General features: G+C 36.0%; 1 protein-coding gene across 1 annotated transcript; it reads right to left on the reverse strand.

Annotated features, from left to right (window-relative positions):
* Positions 1-120: 120 nt before the first annotated feature.
* On the reverse strand, positions 121-19,018 carry LOC127415085 (NPC1-like intracellular cholesterol transporter 1). The gene is made up of 19 exons (XM_051653630.1): positions 18,824-19,018; positions 15,183-16,500; positions 12,947-13,211; positions 12,737-12,837; positions 12,485-12,657; positions 12,200-12,328; positions 11,657-11,839; positions 9,863-9,977; positions 8,685-8,950; positions 8,396-8,485; positions 6,786-6,976; positions 6,263-6,390; positions 6,016-6,145; positions 5,226-5,284; positions 4,979-5,129; positions 4,227-4,458; positions 3,995-4,108; positions 1,286-1,448; positions 121-953 (listed from the first exon to the last, which is right to left on the reverse strand). The coding sequence occupies exons 1-19, from the start codon at positions 18,884-18,886 to the stop codon at positions 745-747; spliced, it is 4,080 nt and encodes a 1,359-aa protein (XP_051509590.1). The 5' UTR covers positions 18,887-19,018; the 3' UTR covers positions 121-744.
* Between the last annotated feature and the right edge of the window lie 3,088 nt (positions 19,019-22,106).

Here is a 22,106-nt window from a genome sequence, read left to right on the forward strand (position 1 = left end):
CCAGAGGGAACCCATGGCGAATTCTCTTCTGGGTTTTTGGACTACAAGTTGAACAGCTCTATTACAATTCAAGTTTAAAGATGGAGCTGTGTAATATATTGAACGTTCACCAGACCTGTACAGAATGTACAAATACACACAGTGCATTTAATATCATTACAGTAATCCTTATAATACAAGAGCAGACATTATGCTCTTTATACTGGAGTGTTACTAGAGTTGTTTTCCTCCTTTCAAAGCATACAGTGTTCCTATTCTGAGCAATTAACATCACACGAAAATGACAATTTTAAATGTAAACAACAACAAAATTAAATAAGACATTTAACGTACACAATTGAGTAAAAAAAGTTATATAGTCCTAAACTAAACTTCTTGTTTCTAAAAGAGTAAAATTTAACTCCTCATTGGTCATTTTCTTGATTAGAACTTAGTCTTAGGTGTGAACTGAGCAAGATATTCACCAGCAAAGATGATGAAAGATCGACAATCTAAAACACTTAAGTGGTATGCTGAGTGTTGTCTGTGAACACAGAGTTCTTCAGAAGGCGATGGACAGTGCTTTATGACTGTATATGTATTATTTTCCCATTTCTCTGTTGGTTGTTTTTCCCCCAGATGCTCAACTGCTTTAGTGCAAATAATGGCAGACGGTCCCTTTATTCAGAGGAAGAATTCTATGTATTCTTCATAGGACTTCTAAGTCAATGAAAATAAGAAGAGCAGTTCATGAGATGTCTTGGGCTAAAAAATGTAAATTTCCATTTCAGGCTGTTCTTGGCTGTTGTTGTTGGGGTTAATGTCACTCTTTGATGAAGATATGGGCTCGATGTTGTGGGAATTTTCATTGTTTTCAAAGATAATGTTGTCATATGTGGCTTTGCTGTGGAGTTCCATAACCTTTGCCTTCTTTTCTTGCATCTGCAGCAGAACTGCCTTGTTCACACCTGGCCCTGAACAACATAAATAATCATTTTTAATTAACAAAGTAGTGTTCTGTTTTGTTTTAGTTCCAATCCTGTTCTAGCACACCTGCTTTTTATTGATTAGTTGAGGTTTTTGGAATGGAATACTAATGTATCCTTTCCTGCATACTGCATAACACATACTGTATACTGCCTACCATTTTTACAAAAAGTATGTGAAGCACTATAAACTATGCATCGATTAATGTTTCAAAGTTTCAAACAGTAATATGATACATTGTTATCACGTCTCCCCAGATTGCATGTGTGTGCATGTGTGTATGCACGATTGCACGCCTACTAGCATGAATGGAGCATACCGAAGAAACTTAGCAGCACAGGTAGAAATATGAGGCCATGTGCCATGCCTAGCAGAGTAATAACCAGATTGAGCCTGAAGAAAAAGATCTGAATGAGCTGGGCCTTAGCAAACGCCAACACCACAATTCCAGGTAGGTTGGTCATTGCAACACCAGCAAACACCTGGGAAATAGAACATACACAATAATTTAATGGCACAGAAACTACACATATGTATGCCGAACAGATGCATGACCAAGCTCATGACTAAAGTCTGACAGCCTGCACTTTTCTCAGTAGTTTTGTCTTGTTTTCCAGTTAAAATAACTGAGCATCCTTAACCCTACTATTGCCATCAGAATCTGCATACACCTTTTGCATTCGCAGGTCAATTTTGACCCGGTGGAATTCAAGCTTATAAATCATTCATAACCCGATGGTTTTCATCTAAAACTACAGTATACTGTAAGTCATTAATAAGTTCTTAACTGTTCATACATGTAAAAAGGTTCATACATGTACAAATATAAAAGAATTGAATTAATATGCCATTTTTTGTAGAAATTCTTTGACATTTGAAAATATACATTAACTATAGCAAACCCAGTGTGATATATGTGAAGAAATTTTTTTTTTATCAACATTTCTGTGAAATGTTATCTAAATATAACATAATATACAATTAATATTAACATCTAATGTGAGAATTACTAGTAATTTGAATGAATTTCCTATTACTCATAACAGTTCAATACAACTTGGTGGACAAACATCATCAAACAGCTGTACAACTCAAGTATACTACATGAATACTTCTTAAGCTAAATGTATTCTATTTACTTGCATGCTGCAAGCTGGTTCAGCATCAGATTGATGCAGAGTAAAATGTGGACAATTTCCTCATTCAAGCCCTACTTAGACTAATATGTGCATGAACTTTTGTTCTCACCACACCCCCTTTAGACAGTATTACCTCTGATTTAGTTCATCTGTTGTCTGTTTTGCACAGGAATGTGTGTGTGTCTGTGCATGTTTGTAAACAAGATGCAATCCCAGTGAGAGACAAAAAGTGTGTGAGAGAGTATGGGAAAGAGACTAAATGTAAGTGAAGTGTTTATAGGAAAATTCGAATTCATAGATGCACAAAAAAATCTACATAATATCATGTGTAAAGCCACAATTGATGCCTGGGTCAAAATTGACCCGCAAACATAAAATATGTATCAATATAAAAAACTTAGTATGTCTCTTAAACAATTTAATAAAAAAAAATCTGAAAAAATGTTATTACATGTATTTTGATAGTCTTGACAAAATCACAAAGTTTGGTTCCGGTACTAAAAACTATGTGGTATTTAGAAATTATTATCTGCCTCTCCCGGGTCAAAAATGACGAGGAGGGTTAATACAGGTTTACCTGACAAGCAAAATTGTATAATATAATAATACTTTATTTCTTGTTTGAAGCATAAACTTCTCTAAATATATTATGTTTAGATAATTTTACTGGAAAAGAAAACAAAGATACACTGTCAAATGTTTTAGTGTGAATTTACAGTAAATTCCTGGCCACTAGTTGCTTGACTTTCACAGTATATTTTACAGTAGTATTTCTACAATTTATTACAATTAAAAGACAACTGTATACTGTGAATTCACAGTGAACAGGACCAATAAATTACTGTAGTGTAGCAGTGCTGTGTTGTAGAATCACAATGATCAGCAATTTTTTTTTATCTACGGTGTTGGTTAATTGTCACCATCATTAAGTTTTGTTGGCTGAGTGTTGATATCTTGCACGCCTGATTGACAACTCATGATAAAAAGTTAATTAGCGATAAAACCAATCATATTATAGCCTAGCTTTGCAAACATCCCTTCCTCATTGTTCATTTAAAATTACACGATTTTTTTACTTTCAAATGCATCATATGGTGTAGTTTATACATCATGGGCTATCATAAAGTCAACAACTAAATTGACTATATTCTTCATACATTACATTACAATAAATTGTGTTCTTAAACACAATTGCACCAACTGGGAGAACTTTAATTAGAAATAAATAAGATAAGGTCCCTTCCAAAGGAGACAATAAACACCGTAATGGTGACTTCAAATGAAACACCATTTTCCCATAATGCAATGCGATGTTCAAATTTCTTTTTTCACAGTAATTTGTTGTGTTGTGACAGAAAATTACCTAGCCTGCATTGATTTTACAGTAAAGTATTGAAAACAGTATTTTATTGTAAGAAATTACTGTTAAATCTTGTAATGTCATTGCAGTTTTTTACAGTGTACTAATTAAGCAAATTATTTCTTGGTCCCACTTTATATCAGGTGTCTTTAACTACTATGTACTAACATTAAAATACATACAATACAATACATTTATTGTGTAACTATATGTTGTTCTGCAAAATTCTTATAAGATTCACATTTAGTGCTGCTGAGGTTGAGGTTCAGGTAGGTTTAGGAGTAGGGTTAGGGGTTAGGGTAATGGTTGGGGTAGTGTTATGTTTAGGGTTAGGTGTAAGGTTAACAGTGTAATTACAGATGTCATTAAATGCAGGTACTTTAAATGTATGTACAATGCAACAACACAGATTTACATACAGTAACGAGTAAATCATATCAAAAGCTTAAGTACATAGTAGTTAAAGACACCTAATATAATGTGTGTCCCATTTCTTGTAGTGTGGCATCTTTGCAGTTATAGTACTCACCGCACTGCCCATGTTAGCTGTGGCCTCCTTTGCTCTTTCTACCTTTGTGGGATGAATACTGAGAGCAAATGAGCGTGTTATATGAGATACAAACTCCACTGATATGCCAACAGCCTGAAAAACAAAGAGACATGAGAACATGACCACCATTTGGCAACATTAGGAACCTTCCATCATTGTCTTTGGTTTAATGAACTGCAAACATGGAGATTTGCTTCTCTGGCCCACTCACCGTCACAAGGTTGATAAGTGACACGGCATTGAAGTCGATCCCCCACAATGTCATTACGCCAACCGTGTCCACAGTGATCATGACTATGGTGAGCAGGTTTAGAAAGCCTGATTTCAAGTCCATGCCAAGCAGGATACAACACACAACGAATGTGGGCATCAGACACAAGCCAATGTTGAACAGACCCTCATTTACGATGGTCAGGTACTGTTCATAATACACGTATGTCACACTGCGAAGTGAAAGATCAAAGAGTCAGTGCATAGAAATTGTGGAAAATAAATACACGATCATGAAACAACAATGGAAATTCTTGGGTCGCTGTGCTTGGAGATGGGACTCAGTGATGGGGCCCTCCATTACATGAGCTCCAATAGATTTAGATACAGGAAACAAAGACTGGTACTAGGAGATAGGTTCTCAATGCTTGGGGAACATGTGCATCACATGCTCGGCCGGTAATCCTGCCCTAATTGTCAAGAGATCTAATATTTATTAAGTTAAGCTGACTCCTGTCCCATATGGTGCGTATAGATATTTTGTAATATGATGCAATTTATAAAGTAGCTCAAGGACTCGTGAAGTAGTTTAGCAATTTATGAAGTAGCTCAAGGACAAATGTTATTATTTAATAGTGATATGCTTTCATTATCTCATTTCATTTTCATTCATATCTTATCAAGAAGAAGAAACAGCAAAGTTGAGGATGGTAAATGCAGGATGATAAGCAAGGCTAAGAAAAGGACACTTACGTATAAGGGAAGACCTCAAAGTCAGGAGAGGTGCCAGGGATTTTCCTCATGGTCAGCGTGATGTTGTGGGCCAGTTCTCTTGCCTTTTCCAAGGCTCCAGTGAATTCCTGAGAGTTAACCAGAGGAGTGTGGTAGGCCATGTACCGAGTAGCTGAAAAATTATGAGATGTCATGATTAAATGTGACTGGATTTGCTACACTTGCAAATCGAAGGTGTCTGCAAATGTTACACATACAAATTACTCACCTATTATTTCTCCAGTGTTTTTGTCCCTAACCACTGCTTTGTCATAAGCTCCCAAGCCACTGGAAATTAAACGGAAACACAAAATTCTAAACCTTTTTGTCAGTGTTCTAGTTTGGTGACTGTGACCATGAACATATTTTATTCTGCACATTACTATACACTCACCGAGCACTTTAGTAGGGTCCTAATAAAGTGACCGGCATGGTCTTCTGCTGTTGTAGCCCATCTGCCTCAAGGTTCGACATGTTGTGCATTCTGAGATGCTATTCTGCTCACTACAATTGTACAGAGTGGTTATCTGAGTTACCGTAGACTTTCTGTCAGCTTGAACCAGTCTGGCCATTCTCCATTGACCACTCTCATCAAAAACATGTTTTTGTCTGCAGAACTGCCACTCACTGGATGTTTTTTTTGTTTTTGGCACCATACTGAGTAAACTCTAGAGACTGTTGTGTGTGAAAATCCCAGGAGATCAGCAGTTACAGAAATACTAAAACCAGCCCGTCTGTCACCAACAATCATGCCACGGTCCAAATCACTGAGATCACAATTTTTACCCATTCTGATGGTTGATGTGAACATTAACTGAAGCTCCTGACCCATATCTGCATGATTTTATGCATTGCACTGCTGCCACACGATTGGCTGTTTAGATAATCGCATTAATATGTAGGTGTACAGGTGGTCCTAATAAAGTGCTCAGTGAGTGTATATTCAAAGCTTTGTTCAATCCTTAATGTAACTTTGTTTACTAATCAGATAAGTTGTGTTTCAGAGCAACCTTTCTTACCCTTTTGGACACTGCAGGTCAGGTCTGTTGCTGAGGAAGTCTGGCAGGAACCTGTTAAACTCCTCAACATTTGGCCGCAGAACTCCATTTTGGGGTGTACGCATACACTTCTTTGTACACATAATGGCACCTGCAGTTCAATAAAGCTTAGATTTAGTTCTATTAAAATGTTGCAATTAATTAAAATACAGAATTTATATAATTTTATTTGAACATTTTGTGGTTTTGACCTAATAAAAACACTTACTCTCATTTGCGGCACAAAATTGTCCTGTGTTTGGGCCAGTGGTATAGAGACGACAACATTTGGATCCAGGGTTCAGCCAGTCAACGAAGTCATCCACCCAGGAGGCTGCTGGGATAGCCATGTAAGATCTAGAGTGATCAGGAACATGGTGGTTTTACAACAAATTCCTTAGATCAGCAAGTTTTGAAATTAAATAGAAAATTTTGCATTACAGGCATGTATAATGTGACACAATATCATTGTTTTATAATATATACTGTGTGTGTATATATATATATATATATATATATATATATATATAGTTTTGTAAAGAAATTCATACATAAGCACATTTTATGTTTGTTTACAAAACTCATTTCAAGCCTTTAAACATAAGCCTTATGAGAAATATAATGTATATTTCTTATTCTGTATTGCCTTTGTTTGAAGATCAAAGTGAGAAATAAAAGGCTTTAATACATAGTTTATTGTAAAGAGGCAAAAAAGACTAGAGATGATGATAGGATGAATAAATAGTGCTCACCGTTCAGGATACTCAGTGGCGTATCTGATCTTCTGGGTAAGAGAGAACTGGTCACACCCCACACTAGAACACACTGCGTTTATGCCCTCCAAGCTGTTGAAGTTGAACCCTTTGGTCGTGATAAAATATGTGGGCACACCAACCTCAAAATACTTATAAAGGTATGCGAAGTAGTCCAACATGTAGGAGTCCTGATAATAATTATACATAGAGGAAGAGAAGGGCAACACTTATATTCAATAATTATTATTGAATAATTAATGTGACATTTTTTTTAAAAATTGGCACTGTGGCATAATTAAAGGAATAGTTGACTCAGAAATGAGAATTATCTTATAATTTACCCTTATGCCATCTCAAACTTCCTTTCTTTTGGGGAACACATCCTTAAAAAAATAATTATTCAGAATTTTATGAAGGATATTATCATGTCTGCAAGCCAATGGGATCCAAAACTTTCAAGCCCAAAAAGGGCACTAAAGGCAACATAAAGGTAATCCAAACGATGATCGGTATTAGGTGAGAAACAGACTTGCTTGATGAGTCGTGCTTGATGCACATGCATCAAGTGTGAGAAAGTGTAATCGAGCTTCTCTCATGATCGCGTCTGGAGACTGCAGATGCCAAGAATTATAGTGAAAAAAACAAACCGATTTGATCACTTCAGAAGACATGGATTAAACCACTGGAGTCTTATGGATTACCTTAATGCTGCCTTTATGTCATTTTTGGAGCTTGAAAGCTTTGAACCCCATTGACTTGCATTGCATGGACAAACATACAGTACATCATAATATCCTTCAAAATTCTTCATTTGTGTTCCTCAGAAGAAGTAATGAGAGTTTGAGACGGCATAAAGGTGAGTAAATGATGAGAGAATGATACATTTTTGGTGAACTGTTCCTTTAAATTGAGGTAATAGATAGTTACTGTACAAACTTGGGTTATTTAATATTATGTTTTATAATTTTTTTTAAATATATATTTTTTTCAAAACCTTTAATCCAAGACCAAATTTTAAACTGTAACTCCTTCTTGACTTCAAGCAATATCCACCAAACTTGGCACAGTCCTCCTGTCACATATTTCCTGTTTTTTGTATTGACTTTTGTTGAAATTCTTATTTAGTTCCCATGTTCCTGCTTCCTGTTAATTTGTAGTCCTTTTGTAGTTTCATTTTATGATTGGCTTTCCCCTGATTGTTTCCACAGGTGTTCCTCATTCCCTTGTTTGCCCCTGTGTATTTAAACCCTTGTTTTCCCTGTTTCCTTCTTCAGTCTTCACATGTATTGTCATGTTCTGTACCGGGTTCCCTGTGTTTTGTTTTCATTTTATTCTGAGTTAACGTGTTCATTTCTTTTTTTTTTTTTTTACATTAAAAGCTGCATTTAGATCCTCATTCCTCGTCTGCCTTGTTACACCTTTAGACTGTTTTGCACTAGTTTCCAGTACTTTTTCTCATTAATCAGATTAAAGGTATCCCGTAGTAGCCAATCATAAAAAAAATAAAAATAAAAATATTGAGTAGTCTTTAAGGCCTGTAAAACCAAACGTCAATGCTTTTCCTTTTTTAATTGGCAGTGTAGTGTTGAATGAACTTCTGTACTTACAGATGGCATAGCCAGTTCCTGATCCAAACCCACTTTCACATGGAACAAGAGGAAAATAGAGGCAAAGAACATTGCAAGGAACACCACCATCTGAAGGAACATGACAACATGAAACTATAACTCATAAGATATACAAGAATAAACAAAGAGTAACAGGAGTAAATATTACTCTAATTATCCACATTTACAATTAGACACACATTTGCAGTGATTATGTCAATATAACTGATCTTTAGTAAGAGATGCTACATAAACTATTAATACAGCTGCTATTAAGGTAGGAACGTACCACTATTATCCTGATGACAGGGTTAAGCAGTGCAGGCGCATAGTATTTTTTCATTAAAGGGAGCAAGAAGCCCTGGTTAGGTTTGGATGGGTGTGGGGTTTTCACAGTAACACAGCAAGCTATCTCACAACGGTTTGCATCCTGTCTCTGGGCATCAAGAGAGAGCAGAGCCACAAAGGCAGTCATCTGTAGAATGAAGTCCATGAGCACAGCTAATGCTGCATACAGGGCAAATGACTTCACTGCAGGCATAGTGCTCAAAGCACCTGAAAGAGAGAGAATGCATAAAGGGAGGACATGTTTGCATATATTCACTTGAATGTGTATAGATGGAATTAATCTGGCCCCGTCAACTGCAACATTCAGGAGTAATGTACAGAGGGGTCCAAAATCTGAGACCACACTGGAAAAACTAGATTTTTAAAAAAACCAGGAAATAAACAAAGATTTTTTTTTTTTTTTTTTTAAGTTAACCTAAAATCAATATATAACAAATTTGTGATATTGACCATGTTAAAGATGCAGTAAGCGATTTCAGCTGTTCTACTTCCATGAGACTGAGCTGTTGAAATATCCACACCTCCTTTTTCCAAAACCCCGCACTCCAAAGACACCAAATGAGCTTTATCGAGACCGGTATCGTGCAGAAACAGTTATTTAAAACAACAGAAGCAAAATAGCGCCCTCAACAGACAAATGTTATCAACATGGCTTAAAAATGGCAGTAAGTCTTCATAATTCGCTGCAACTACAATACTATGAGAATGCGCAAAATGATTGACAGGCCGAAAGTGTCACTGTCTGCGGAATCATTTTTATTTGCTGTTTACAGAGTCTAGTACTGTCACAGAGACAGGTGAGATATCTTACGACACGTATTTCATTAATATCTTTCAGGGAGTGGGACATTTTTTTGCATACCTTTCCATTAAAAAATCGCTTACAGCACCTTTAACTCCTTAGTACAAAACTCTGTACTTGCTACCACTGTACTTGTTGAAACAACTTTTCTGTACATGAATCAAATCTCTCCTTAATTAAGTTGGTACAAATCTGTTGCTTCATGTTTTCGCTGACATGCGTTAGTGACTAATGATCAGGCAATATGATAAACATTCCCCATTTTATCCCTCGCTGATAACATCTAAAACTTGTTCAACTCAGTGTGAGATTCTCACCCAGAAAGAAGCAAACAGATTCAGACAAACTGCAAAGCAGCATGCTGGGAGCCACGTTTCCAAGTACTCTCCCGATATGTTCCTCCCTCTTCTCTCCTGGTCTGCGCATATCTCTCTGTTAAAGATTAAACATGGAACAAGAGACAAAAGAAAACACAGTGAGGACATATTCATAAATTAGTAAAAGAGAGACCGTAATGGACACATAAAAGGCAATAAAACAGTTATAATAAGATACATAATAAGATGTACAAAGGCCCCTAATGAAAAGACCAGTTTAGACCAGCATGAAAGGACCCGGCTGGTTTATGCTGGTACTGGTATGGTGCTGGTCTAGTTGGTTAACCAGTATAGTTAAAGTATTAGCAGTATCAGCCTAGCAAAACTTAGCTGGTGAAGGTGGTTAAACAGCATGGTCCTTCTGAGTAAGTAGTTGACCATGTAACTCTTGCTGGTTTGGTTAGTTAAGAAGCCTTTTGGGATAATGCTGGTGACCAATAATTCTGCTCTTTTTAGCAGGAGGTAGAGCTAAAAAACCATGATAGAAGATTAGAGGTCGGCCAATAGTTTTTGCCGATATGATAACTAAAGTGGTGGAAAAGTCAGATAACCAATTAATCAGCTGATAGTTTTTTTAAAAAAATAGTATAAAACACATTCCTTACTATGACGGGCCCAGACATAAAGGCTACAAGAGTCCAAAATGTATAAAATCCCAAATTTGCAGTGCATTTGGTGGGACTATTAACTATAAACAAGCCCGAAATACACTGGGGACTCTTATTTTGAAATGATGGAGACATGGCTCCATTACAATGCTCTATATGTAAGTATTTACCAAATTTAGCTTATATATATATATATATATATATATATATATATATATATATCACCAGATTTCATTAGTATTATACACAATATAGTGTATGAAGCTGGAGACACAATGTGTTGAAGGAGCATGTTTACATACAGTGTAGTCGCATTTTTCTTTGCATGCCCATGCTTCAATTTAGAACACCTCATTATCTAATCAAAATAACAAAATATGCACTGAAGTGAGGATGAAAATATTTATGAATATTGTCAATAATTAAAGATTTAGATGCAGCAAATCCCCATGAGGTGTCAGTTTTTATTTATAATCGAGCTGCTCTATCTGTAGAATCCTCCAGTGCCAAACACAGAGGAACACAATTAAAAGGAATAAAAAAAAATTTGAACTATCAACAACTATCAGCATAGATTTTGACCATTAACCGATAATTCTAAAAAGCAAATATAGGGACCGATTAATCGGTAAAACTGATATATAGGTCTACCTCTATAGAGCTGTTCAGCCGTGACATCAGTTTGTTGGCGAACCAAGAAGTCTAATTCTTTCATACCTCAAATATGAATTTTGAAACTGTATTGATTTGCATACTTGGAAAAAAAAAAAACACAGCGGCTTCAAAATTCACGTTTGTGGATGAAAGTGTGTAATTTATGTTGTAGAACAAAAGGTCCTCATATCGTCAAGTAATGTTTACCACAGACTTTTATTTTACTTATAAGTTGAAAAGCCCCATTATAAAAACTTATAGGAAAATCTAGAGTAAACCCACGGCGAAATCTCTTCTGGGTTTGTGGACTACAACCTGAACAGCTCTATAGAAGGCTACTAGAGAAATTGAACACTATTTACTAGTGAGTGAAACTAAAGCTGGCACAAGAAAATAGGTCAGAATGTGAAATTTCAAAAATAAAGAAAAATTGAGGACAAAGAGAAAAAACATAACTCTCTAAAAATTTTACCTGATACTCCAGTACAAAAATGAAGATGTTGTCAGCTCCCACAGCAAGTACAAGGAAGGGCACCACCTGTAGAATGACCAGTGAGGATGGGACCCCAATCCAGGCATAGAAGCCCATTGAAGCCAGGACAGAGCATCCAACGACCAGAATACCACCCAGTCCAACCAGGAACTTTGAGTCTACCTAAAAGAGAAATATTATGATAAAAACAGCATGGCATGCACTTAATTGTCACACTAAATCAATCAATTTTCACCATTTTCCCCTATTTTTACTAGTTCATTGTAAATGATGCTTCAGTGTGACTAATTAAATTTGAAAAGTATACACATGTAGTCGTCAAATTATATGTGGTTATTAAAGTTCATGCCTAACAATTATAAAAATAAAAAAAAAAAGCTTTTCAAAGGAGTTTAGATTTTCTAGCATTTACTGTCAATCTATTAGGAGGCATGTTTTAACATATCATTGGATATAAAGCTTTAATCCATTTTATTAGAGGAAATTCCCAGTAAGCCATTAACCACTCCATTACGCACTCACCAAGATACGTTTGCAGGATGAATATTCCCCAAGGGCCACTGCTATGTAGAGGAAGATGACAGCATAACTGATCATGAATATGGGGATATCCTCTGCAGTGGTTCTGTTAATCTCATCTTCCAATGACCTCTACAAAGCATCAAACAGTTAGATCATGACATTGTTAAAGGCACAGTTCACCCAAAAATTTAAGTTATGTCGTCATTCACTCACCCCTGAGTAAATTATGACAGAAAAATGTTTTCATACAATTATTATTATTATTATTATTTTTAAGATTCTCACCTCAGCCATGTAGGCAAATGTGAAGTTTGTGTTTGGGTTTTTTTGATACTCCTGGACAATTTCAAGAAATCTGCTTTCCCATTCTTCAACCAGCTTAAATTTTATGTCGGATCGTGCATAATTGTTCAGGGAGAAGGTAAGGAGCAAAGCCTCAGCTGTGGTGTAGTCCTCATCTGAAAATGGAAAGACAAAATCAGCTCAAGCAATCTTGAAGACAAGTTTGAGATGCTATCGGCCTGTTTTGTGTCTTACCCTCATGTCCTCCCACAGCCAGGAAGGGGAAGACAGGGCCTCCATAGTCTGCCATACAACTCATGCCAAGAGCTGTGATGTCTTTAAATGACAATGGAGAGCTGTGGGCAAGAATAGAATATAAATGAAATTATACACGGGGGTTACCACTGAATTTTCGAAAGGTGACAACATTTATGGATACACGATCAGTATGGATATGTGGCTTACTTTACGCAGTAGATGAAGTGGTCTCTCCAATCAACCTCCTTAGTCACACCAAGCTCGGTCATGTTTGCTTTGGCATTCAGGTTTTCCAAACTGTTTTGGAAGTACTGTGGTAGACTGTTGACAGCACAGTCTGTTAAAGAGGGGTTGTCTGGATTAAGTGGGGCATAGCAAATATCCTTAAGGCTTGCAGTGTGGTTTAGTTCATCTGACCAGAATTCAATTGCCTGGATTCTCTGCTGAAGCTCCAACAGCTCGATGATCATATCTGCAATAAAGATATACAATATCTCAATGTAACAGGATTGGAGAGCTACATCGCAAAATTAGGCATGTCAAAAGTAGGCTACGTACCAAGTACCAATAAAAAAATGTAACAATACCAGTCTTTCAATGATAGCCTGTCTTGTTCCAGCGCGCTGAACAGACGTCTGCTTTTAAACCCAATGTATGTGCATGTGCTTTGAAAAAAGCTCTTGTGCCTTGCGTGGGACCACGTTCAAATGCAGTTCTTCTCGGTCTCGGCAAGGTATTAATGTAATTTAAGTAAATGTAGTATCACATTTATTTTATCTTCATCCGTCAAATTACTTTTTTTGTTTTTGTTGTTTTCAACCCATTCAAGCTGATGCTTCCAAAATAAAATAAAATAAATTTTCAATTTGTTAATATTTATATTAATATTACAGCTGTAAAAATTAATGCGTTAACGCATGCGATTAAAAAAGTTTAACCCGTTAATTTTTCTTAATCGCGAGTATTGCATTTACCATTAATAAAGCCCCCTTTTCACTGCATCCAACAAAAGACAGACGCTAGACTGGAAGTCATTCATTTCCAATGGAGATTTGCACGGGGGCTGCGTGGGTTTACGACCATCTACAGATGCAACATTTTCGGATCCAATTTCAGCTTCAGCTGTGTGATTAGACTGTATGCGATCGCCCGACCAGATGTGATGTATTTGTTCCAAACTATCAGCCCGAAGTGAGAAATATCAATATATTTTGACCTTAACTTTATTCTAAATGCCTGCTATTTCTGTATTTTGGACAATTATGAATGTAGAAATCAGAAATGATTGTTTATGTTGCAAACAGATCACAAAAAGCTTTGTAATTACAGTAAATGTGTGATTAAATGTGTACATGTGTCATTTATTTCTGCACACGCACAACCTACATATTTAAAATCACATCTATGAACACACATAGTCATAAGTGAATGTCGTATGTGAAAGTCATATGTGAATGTCGGAGACAGTGAAAAGGCAGCAGGAATAAACACTGGTCGGACCAGGGTGAAACCTTTGTGATGTGTCAATATGTCCGCCCGGAGTCATTACACAACACACACATTCCGTGTCAATGTTCAAGTGATGGAGAAAGGACCTCTTAATGCTATTTGTTGTACAAAACAAGCCCAGATGGGACTTGTGACAGAAGTACTTTACTGCCCCTGTTATGTGCAATTTAATTACCACAGAAGCACGTCAGTTCTTTACAATCACAAAAACTTTGTCTGCAGCGCTTTTCATGAGGAGTTCAAAGTGGCGCTTGACACTGGCATTGACACCCTGACATGAATCATGAATGCAGCTTTACGTTTGCTGTGGTAAAGCAGATAGCTACAGTCTGCCAGCTGATTAATACTGTGGAGCATCAGAGTTTAAGAGATTTAATGCCCATTGCAATAAATATGCAACCTATGGAGGGGATAGTTCCTTTAGTCAACCTCCCACTTAGACTTTGGGAAACATTTAATGTTACTTGAGTTGGTGATATTTTAGTGCATTTCTTTCTTTATACTGTGGAAGGCTTTGTTTGGAAAATTTTAATAAAGCATTATGTTGTACATATTGTTTTGTTTTCTTTCCTAAAAAGCAAATAAATGCATTTTGACAGGAAAAACAGTATATAGAGTCAAAAATCACTACTTTAAAATCTGCAATTAATCGAGATTAACTATGAAAAATTATGCAATTAAAAATGAATTGACTGACAGCACTAATTAATATCTAACTTTTAAAATACATGAGTGTGTGTAATAGCTTACTATTGTGATTTTGCTGTGGTATTGAAATTAGTAACGAGAATCATGAAATTTCACTAGTATTGGTATCAGCTACTAAAGTTTTGTTATTGTGACAACCCTAATCTTTTTGAGCAAGTTAAAGACTAGGAAATGCAACAAGGTATTTTTAGAATGTTTTAACTATATGTAACCTTTACATGATCACCTTTAGAGATGATGCCACTGAAGTTCTGCTCGCCAAAGAGTAAAGAGTCGTAGTAGTGACTGGGTCGGTTCGGAGCAGTCAGGATCAGCTGATTGGTGCGGTAAAATGGATCAAAATTTGCATCATGGAAGTCCTTCTCACGTCTTGCACGGCTGTTGGGAGCTGACCAGAGCTGGACAGGATCCGTGGTCAGTTCTATGTTAATTATTCCCACTGCAAATGCCAACACAACCACAAGGCAGACCAGGAGCACTTTCAGAGGATGGCGTGCCATTATGGTTCCCCAGGTCTGGAAAAGTGAACCCAGGAATTCCTGAGTAGCAAGACTGGCTTTGTCAGAGCATGTAACATCTTTGGGATTGATTTTATGGTCAATCTCATTTCCATTTTGGTCCTTGACACTCTTGCCCTTCCCGGAGTCCTTCGACTTGAGGTGCTGAGTAATGCTCTTGAACATCAAGTAACAAATAAAGACCAAAAAGATGACAGAGAAGACTATAAGGCAGATGACAAGCACACCATCTAGATTACCAATTGTGAATGGTTCTGGTAAAGGTGCTGGCTGTGGTACAGCTGGGCAGGATTGCTCACAGTCCTGACAAGAACAAGCTTCACCACCTGTGGGCGTGGTCTCATTACAATTCAATGCCCTTCCAGCAAACGGAAACGTTCCTGGTGGAAGCCCAGCGGTCTGACCCTCTGGTAAGAGCCTGAAATTAATATCCAGGGGAGCCAGTCCATTGCTGGAGTCACCCTGGAAATCATACCAGCGTTGCGGCGTACACAGTGTTGAACCGTAGCGACCGCACATAGTGGAAATCGCAAACCCTCCTGTGGCTGGGATTCGTACATTTTTGCAGGACCTAAAAGATGCATCTGAGAAGCTGGTGGCTATGTAGGCCTCATAACCAACCACAGCTTCCTTATCCACACCATTGGTTTGTGTTATGTTGGCTGTTTTGGTGATTTTTAATAACTGACTTTGATTGGAACTGCAGGTGGTGGCACAGTGAAGATGTGCAAAGTTGTCGGCACAGGATGGGCAGCGGATCAGCACGGCTTTAGAGAGTGTCAGGCTGCTCTGTAGAGAAGTGAGCTGTCTAATGGAGCAGCAGGCTAAAGTTTCACCATCACCATTGGCCAACATTGGGCACACACTTTTCAAAAGTTGGTAGTGGTCTCCTGTTACATTCACTGCTTTTCTGTAGTCTTTACAGGGTACCCTTGGGGGAATAAGAGCCCCCTCCACAGCAGGGTTGAGCCCGCAGTCCTCATAAAACGAACAATATCCAGGTTCATGCTGAGCACCAGTTAGGACCTGCAATAGACAGAGAGTTGTAAATGCTCAACTGTAATTTCTGTTTGGGTTTTGAACAAACGTTTAACCTTTTAATCTAAAAGTGTACTTAGGAACATCTCACTGTATTTTATAAATCTGTATCACACATTTGAGGCCATTTTTTACTTTCCTTGCCTACTTTTTCACTGACCCCCCCAGAAAAAATGACAAATAAAAAATGTTTTCTTTAACGTTTACAACAACAACAAAAAATGATCAGATTTGATGTAATAGCTGTAAACCTGTAATGCTTTTTCACCATATGCAGTTATCCAGCAAAAGCAGATGAGTTGAGAGACTTTTTTTTTTTTTTATCAGTAATCAACAATTACCATTAGAAAATCTGCATTGTCAGCACATAAAGTTGTTTGTTATCTGGCTAAACAGACAGCTTGGAGGCTTTTGATGGAAACCAACAGAATACAGTGTAAGAAGTTACTGATCTGATTTTTTTTTTTTTCCAACCAATTCAATCTGATGCTTCCAAGATACTTGAAACAGTCATTTCCTTGTAGCTTTATAGTTTGAGGATCTCTTCATTTCAACAAAACCTTGCCTAACTGTATTATTCAGCTTGATAATCTTGACACCTTTATATCAGCAGTTATATCAGATTTGTACAATTCAGCAACATCCAGTAAGGAAAGAGAAACATAGACATGCAACCACACTGTAAAAAATAAAAAGTTGAATAAACTTTAAAAAAAAAAAAAAAAAAAATAAGGCAACCAGCTGCATAGCATTTTTTTAACTCAACTTTAAAATTAATTGTACCAATTTAACAATTCAAGTTGGATTATAAATTCCATGAACTCAGCAAACTCAAAAATATCAGTAATTATTAAGTTAAGTTAACTTGCATTTTTAAGTACAGCTTTCAATTGTCTTGAAAATAATATAAAAATATATTCTTTACTAAGCAGATCTACATATGATTATGTGTCAGCCCCACTAAGATCCAACATAATTGGTCCAACTTAAAAAGTGGTGTAAGTAACAAATAGCTAAAGAGACTTCATCAAAGTGAACACTAATCACTCTGATGGTGACTTTAAACAAAACACAATGTTTTACAGCAAAACATCGTTTAAAACACACATGGAGCTAAAAAAAATAAATAAAATAAAAAATAAATAAATAAATATTCCAAAAGAGATTATTTAAGTCCTCATAAGTAGGCACTCTTTAACCAAACACACAGATTCTCACAGATTTTGACTTTAACAGATGTTTATGACTACTTTATAACATCCTTAATGACATGAGTTGAAAGCACAGTTTTTAAATTCCCTATTATTCTGCCACAAATGGCCTTCTAGGACTGAGCATCAGTGATCAAACTGAACATGCTTAAAACCCGGTAAATTCTACCTTCACCACCAAACTTGACATTTTATGTGCTCACTGTTTAAAAATTTAAGTTGCTCTGATTTAAATGGCATAAAGGTTGACTTTATTGATTTTTTAAGTAATCTCAACTTTTTCTACATTAAATATTTGTTGATTAGTGGTCAGTCTGGTTAATATTTTGGCTGATTCTCAAAATATTACATTGAGTTTCATCCAGTTATTAATATTTGGTTGCAGCCGATTTGTTTTTCACATTTACCACCACTGTAATGAAAGATAATTAAGATATCTTTGGTATAAGAATAAGAGATAAATTAGAATAATGCCACTTCTTTCTACAGGGCTCCCATGCAGTAAAAAATAAAATGTTCCAATGGAAAAAACAAAACAACTGAATTACTCATTGGACTCAATGAGATAAGAAACATACTGTACATGAGGAAACTTAACACCCACAATACTCTGACTAATCATAGCTTAAATTAGTGCTAACTTCAATCATGTTGTGTTAAAATCACAAAAGGCAATGACATTGACACAATGACATCATTAAAATGTATTCCAAGCTTTATGACAATCAGTAACCATTGTTGACAAAGACCATAGAAATGAGCAGATATGTTGTGTCACATAAAATAAAAGCACTTTTTTTTTTTTTTTTTTTTTTTTGTAGTCCACTATTTTTTGTTCTCATTCTCCAGGGGTGCTATTTGTTGTGCAAAGAAAGAAATATCACCCCATACGACCAATCCCCACCCGGTTAAGAAAACAGAATGTACAAAAACTACGCAGTCACCACCAAAATCAATAACTTCTCTTTTTCAACATATATACAGCCTGTTTCACATATTTTGCAACTCACACAAAGTCGATTGAGGATGCTTTTGTCACCACATTGGCTATTAGTCTGACAGAAAATGTATTATAGAACATGAGTCAAGTGAATTCTTACCATGCAGATAGCAAGTGTGAACAATGTAATGGACTGTGTCCAGCTCATCCTTTGGAAATACATCTCTCTTCACAAGTCTTTGCTATTCAGTGAGTATGGAGTGTTAGTTCCAGTAGAGAGAAGGAGGGAAGAGGGAAGTTAGGAGCTTTAGGTAACAAAGAGATCCCCGTTCTAACTCTATCCGTGCTTACAGTGTAAAGCAGAAAGCCAAAATGAAATGAAAAGCTTTCTCATCCTCATTGGGTGAACACTTGTGTTATCGATGATGCACAGAGTCTTATCTGGCCTGATGTGTTTGCCACCAACCAGAATGGATTAAAGCCAATCCAGCTTGCTGATCATTAACTAGATGGGCAGACACAACTGATGGTTTGTTACAGAAGCTATGGATCATCTGAGGTACAAAACACCCCCTAACACTCCCAATACCCTCCTATTAATCCACTTAAAATCACACAGTTCACTATAAATCAACAACTTGAATTTTTATTATCTTATTTTTTAAGGTACTGTATGTACTGTTATAGAATGTGAAATGTGACACTAATGGTAACTCAGTACCTAACTCAGTAGCTAACTAAGTCTTCATTTTACATTTAGTTGTTCTTGCTTTGAAAAAAATAAATAATATATATATATATAGAGAGAGAGAGAGAGAGAGAGAGAGAGAGAGAGAGAGAGAGAGAGAAATTCTTCCAGTGAAATGACCTATGATGAAAGATCTCTGGATGAGCCTTTCTCAATGCAAAGATAGAACTGGATAACAGGTAAGATTTGTGACACAAGACTGCAGGAAGGGCTCATAGGTCTTATTAAATACAGCTTCATTGTAATCATTTTCAAATTGTCATGATCTAGAGACAAATGAATCACGTAATATATAACATTTATCCTTGTATGACTTTGTTGTTCTTTCAGGGACATAATCTAGTGCAATGTGCATTTAGAATATTATACTTATTTATTGCACTGCTCTCTGGAGTACTTGATTTTGATTGGTCATTTACAGCATTCTACAGTTAACTATTTATGTATAATAACTGAAAAACTGTATAATTGATCAATGACCAGGCAACTGATCTTATTGAAAGGTTTAAAATAATCTACAAGAAACCTACTGAAATAATTTAAACTCTAATCAATATTTCATGTCAGTTTTTTTATATTTTTGTTATATGTACAGTCAGCCTTTCAACAGCACAAAATGAAATCTTTCAGGGTGACACCACACCGTTTTCTTTTTTACAGGATGTAAATGACTGTTTATGATATAAAACAGTAGGTTATGAGCATCAGCATTAAATGCAGGACAACTTTAAACAACTTTGTTTTTGCCTTGAACCACATAGAGATTCTTGATCACTGAGATATTGCAAAGACTCACAGAATCTCTGCAATTAAATAAATTCCATGGTTGAGATGATTTTGAAGATCTGCCACCAATTAGAGGAGAGTCAGAATCTGGGGACAGAGATGGATGGATGGATGGATAGATAGATAGATAGATAGATAGATAGACAGATAGATAGATAGATAGATAGATAGGCTACCACTGTCCACTGTGCCATGGCTATGATTTATCCATAAAACTTTACATAAAATGTTAGATTCATCCTTAATAATTCAAATAATAAATAGTAACATTGTAAAGAGTTTTGAGGGTTAGATAAGATCCACTCCTCTGGACCAATACTGAATGTGGGGTAAAGGCTCAGGAATAAGGAATATCACTTAAAAGCCTCATATCAAGTTCAGATTGTTGATAAGATTAAACATGCATTGATTAGCACAGAGTGATAAACCGATACTAAACATGTGAAAATATTGTTTCTGAACAAACAAAATTTGGAATCAATTAAGATCAAACTTAGATGCAGCATACATTTATATATGCATACACACTATTTAATTTTGACATTGATTAACATTTTTAATAAAAAAGAGAAAAAAGTTCATGTGTAATTCATAAAAATTTAATGTCTTAGTAACTCTAAAGTTTATTGTTACTACTGGATTTAGTAGTCTAGAGCACACATACATACATTTTATGCTTAAGATATTGCCAGAATAAAGGGAAGACTATGGAATTGCATTATAAATCTCCTTTACCACACCATAATATTTTCTCAGCTCAAGAATAACATGAGGATTTGCAAGAATAATGCACAGACATTACTGTCAGACTGTTTTATCATTTCTAGAATGATTCTCTGTTCTGTCAGTGGTACATTATGAAAAACTGAGAACCTAACTTACTTCACAATATAGCTTGCTGCATATGATAATAGTACACCTGATATCAATATCACATTTTCACATGCCTCATTCTATGACATGAATTCACACAAGATCTGTAAAATAAAATGTTTTATACACTCAGAGGTATTCTAAAGTAAGTTCAACAGCAGAGACTGTAATTTGCCTAGATTGTCATGTGTGCTTTCTGTTTTCAGTGCAAGGCTAATGGCATTTAGCCCTTACACTCGCCGGTACCTGCAACGGTGATTATATTGATGATTAATCTTCCACGCAACATTATAAAAAACATGTTTGATAAAAAAAGCATTTCATACAAGGGCAAAGACTGTGTTTGTGTTTAGCTTCTTTATCTCTGTATTACTGTAGTAACTGTGAGTAATTCTCAGTACTGGACAGATTAAACCCTCTAGAACACAGAGTAAAACCTCAGTGTTCTACATATTCAATGTGGTGAATTTAGATTTTTTGTGTGATTCTGAGGGCATGCAAAATATAAATAAAATAAAATACTGTTGAGCAAAGCTAAAAAAGCAAGGCAACATGATGCAGTTGGTTTTTGAATCTTAATAATTATCCTCAGTAACATTGCTTTGTTTAATCGGTTTGAATTTGTTTGTCTACTAGATGCAAAATAGTTTGATGAGTCAATAATGTCTTGTCAAGGCAACTACAGATTTCTTGTTAAGCATATTCTCAATTAGCACAAACTTTTATTTTATAAACATTTCATTCTGATATATGGTTTTATGTGACTTTTATATGAGGTTAATTGTAATCTTTGCCTTTAAAGAAAGAAGCGTATTGTAACAGAAGACAATCCAAGCAATAGTTTGATACAGACACTCATAGACCTCAACCCTTAACACACAAACCTCATTAAGTAAAAAGACAAAACAACAACAACAGCATAAATTAAGTCAGCAAACAGCAAAAGTATAAGCCAATAGCACTATATCTGCAGAATTTATTCATGTTGCAATACGGACTTGCAAATCAGCAACATTGTTCAATTGGAAATTATTTG

Source organism: Myxocyprinus asiaticus, chromosome 24 (assembly GCF_019703515.2).
Source record: "Myxocyprinus asiaticus isolate MX2 ecotype Aquarium Trade chromosome 24, UBuf_Myxa_2, whole genome shotgun sequence".
In the NCBI taxonomy this organism is placed as follows: Eukaryota; Metazoa; Chordata; class Actinopteri; order Cypriniformes; family Catostomidae; genus Myxocyprinus; species Myxocyprinus asiaticus.

Excerpts from the sequence above, each read along its gene's own strand:
- LOC127415085 (XM_051653630.1), bottom strand. The coding sequence starts at position 18,886 with ATGTATTTCCAAAGGATGAGCTGGACACAGTCCATTACATTGTTCACA. Across the intron at positions 6,146-6,262 it reads ATTTTGTGCCGCAAATGAGA|GTGCCATTATGTGTACAAAG; the intron begins GTAAGTGTTTTT and ends ATTGAACTGCAG. Across the intron at positions 4,109-4,226 it reads CACTTATCAACCTTGTGACG|GCTGTTGGCATATCAGTGGA; the intron begins GTGAGTGGGCCA and ends TTTGTTTTTCAG.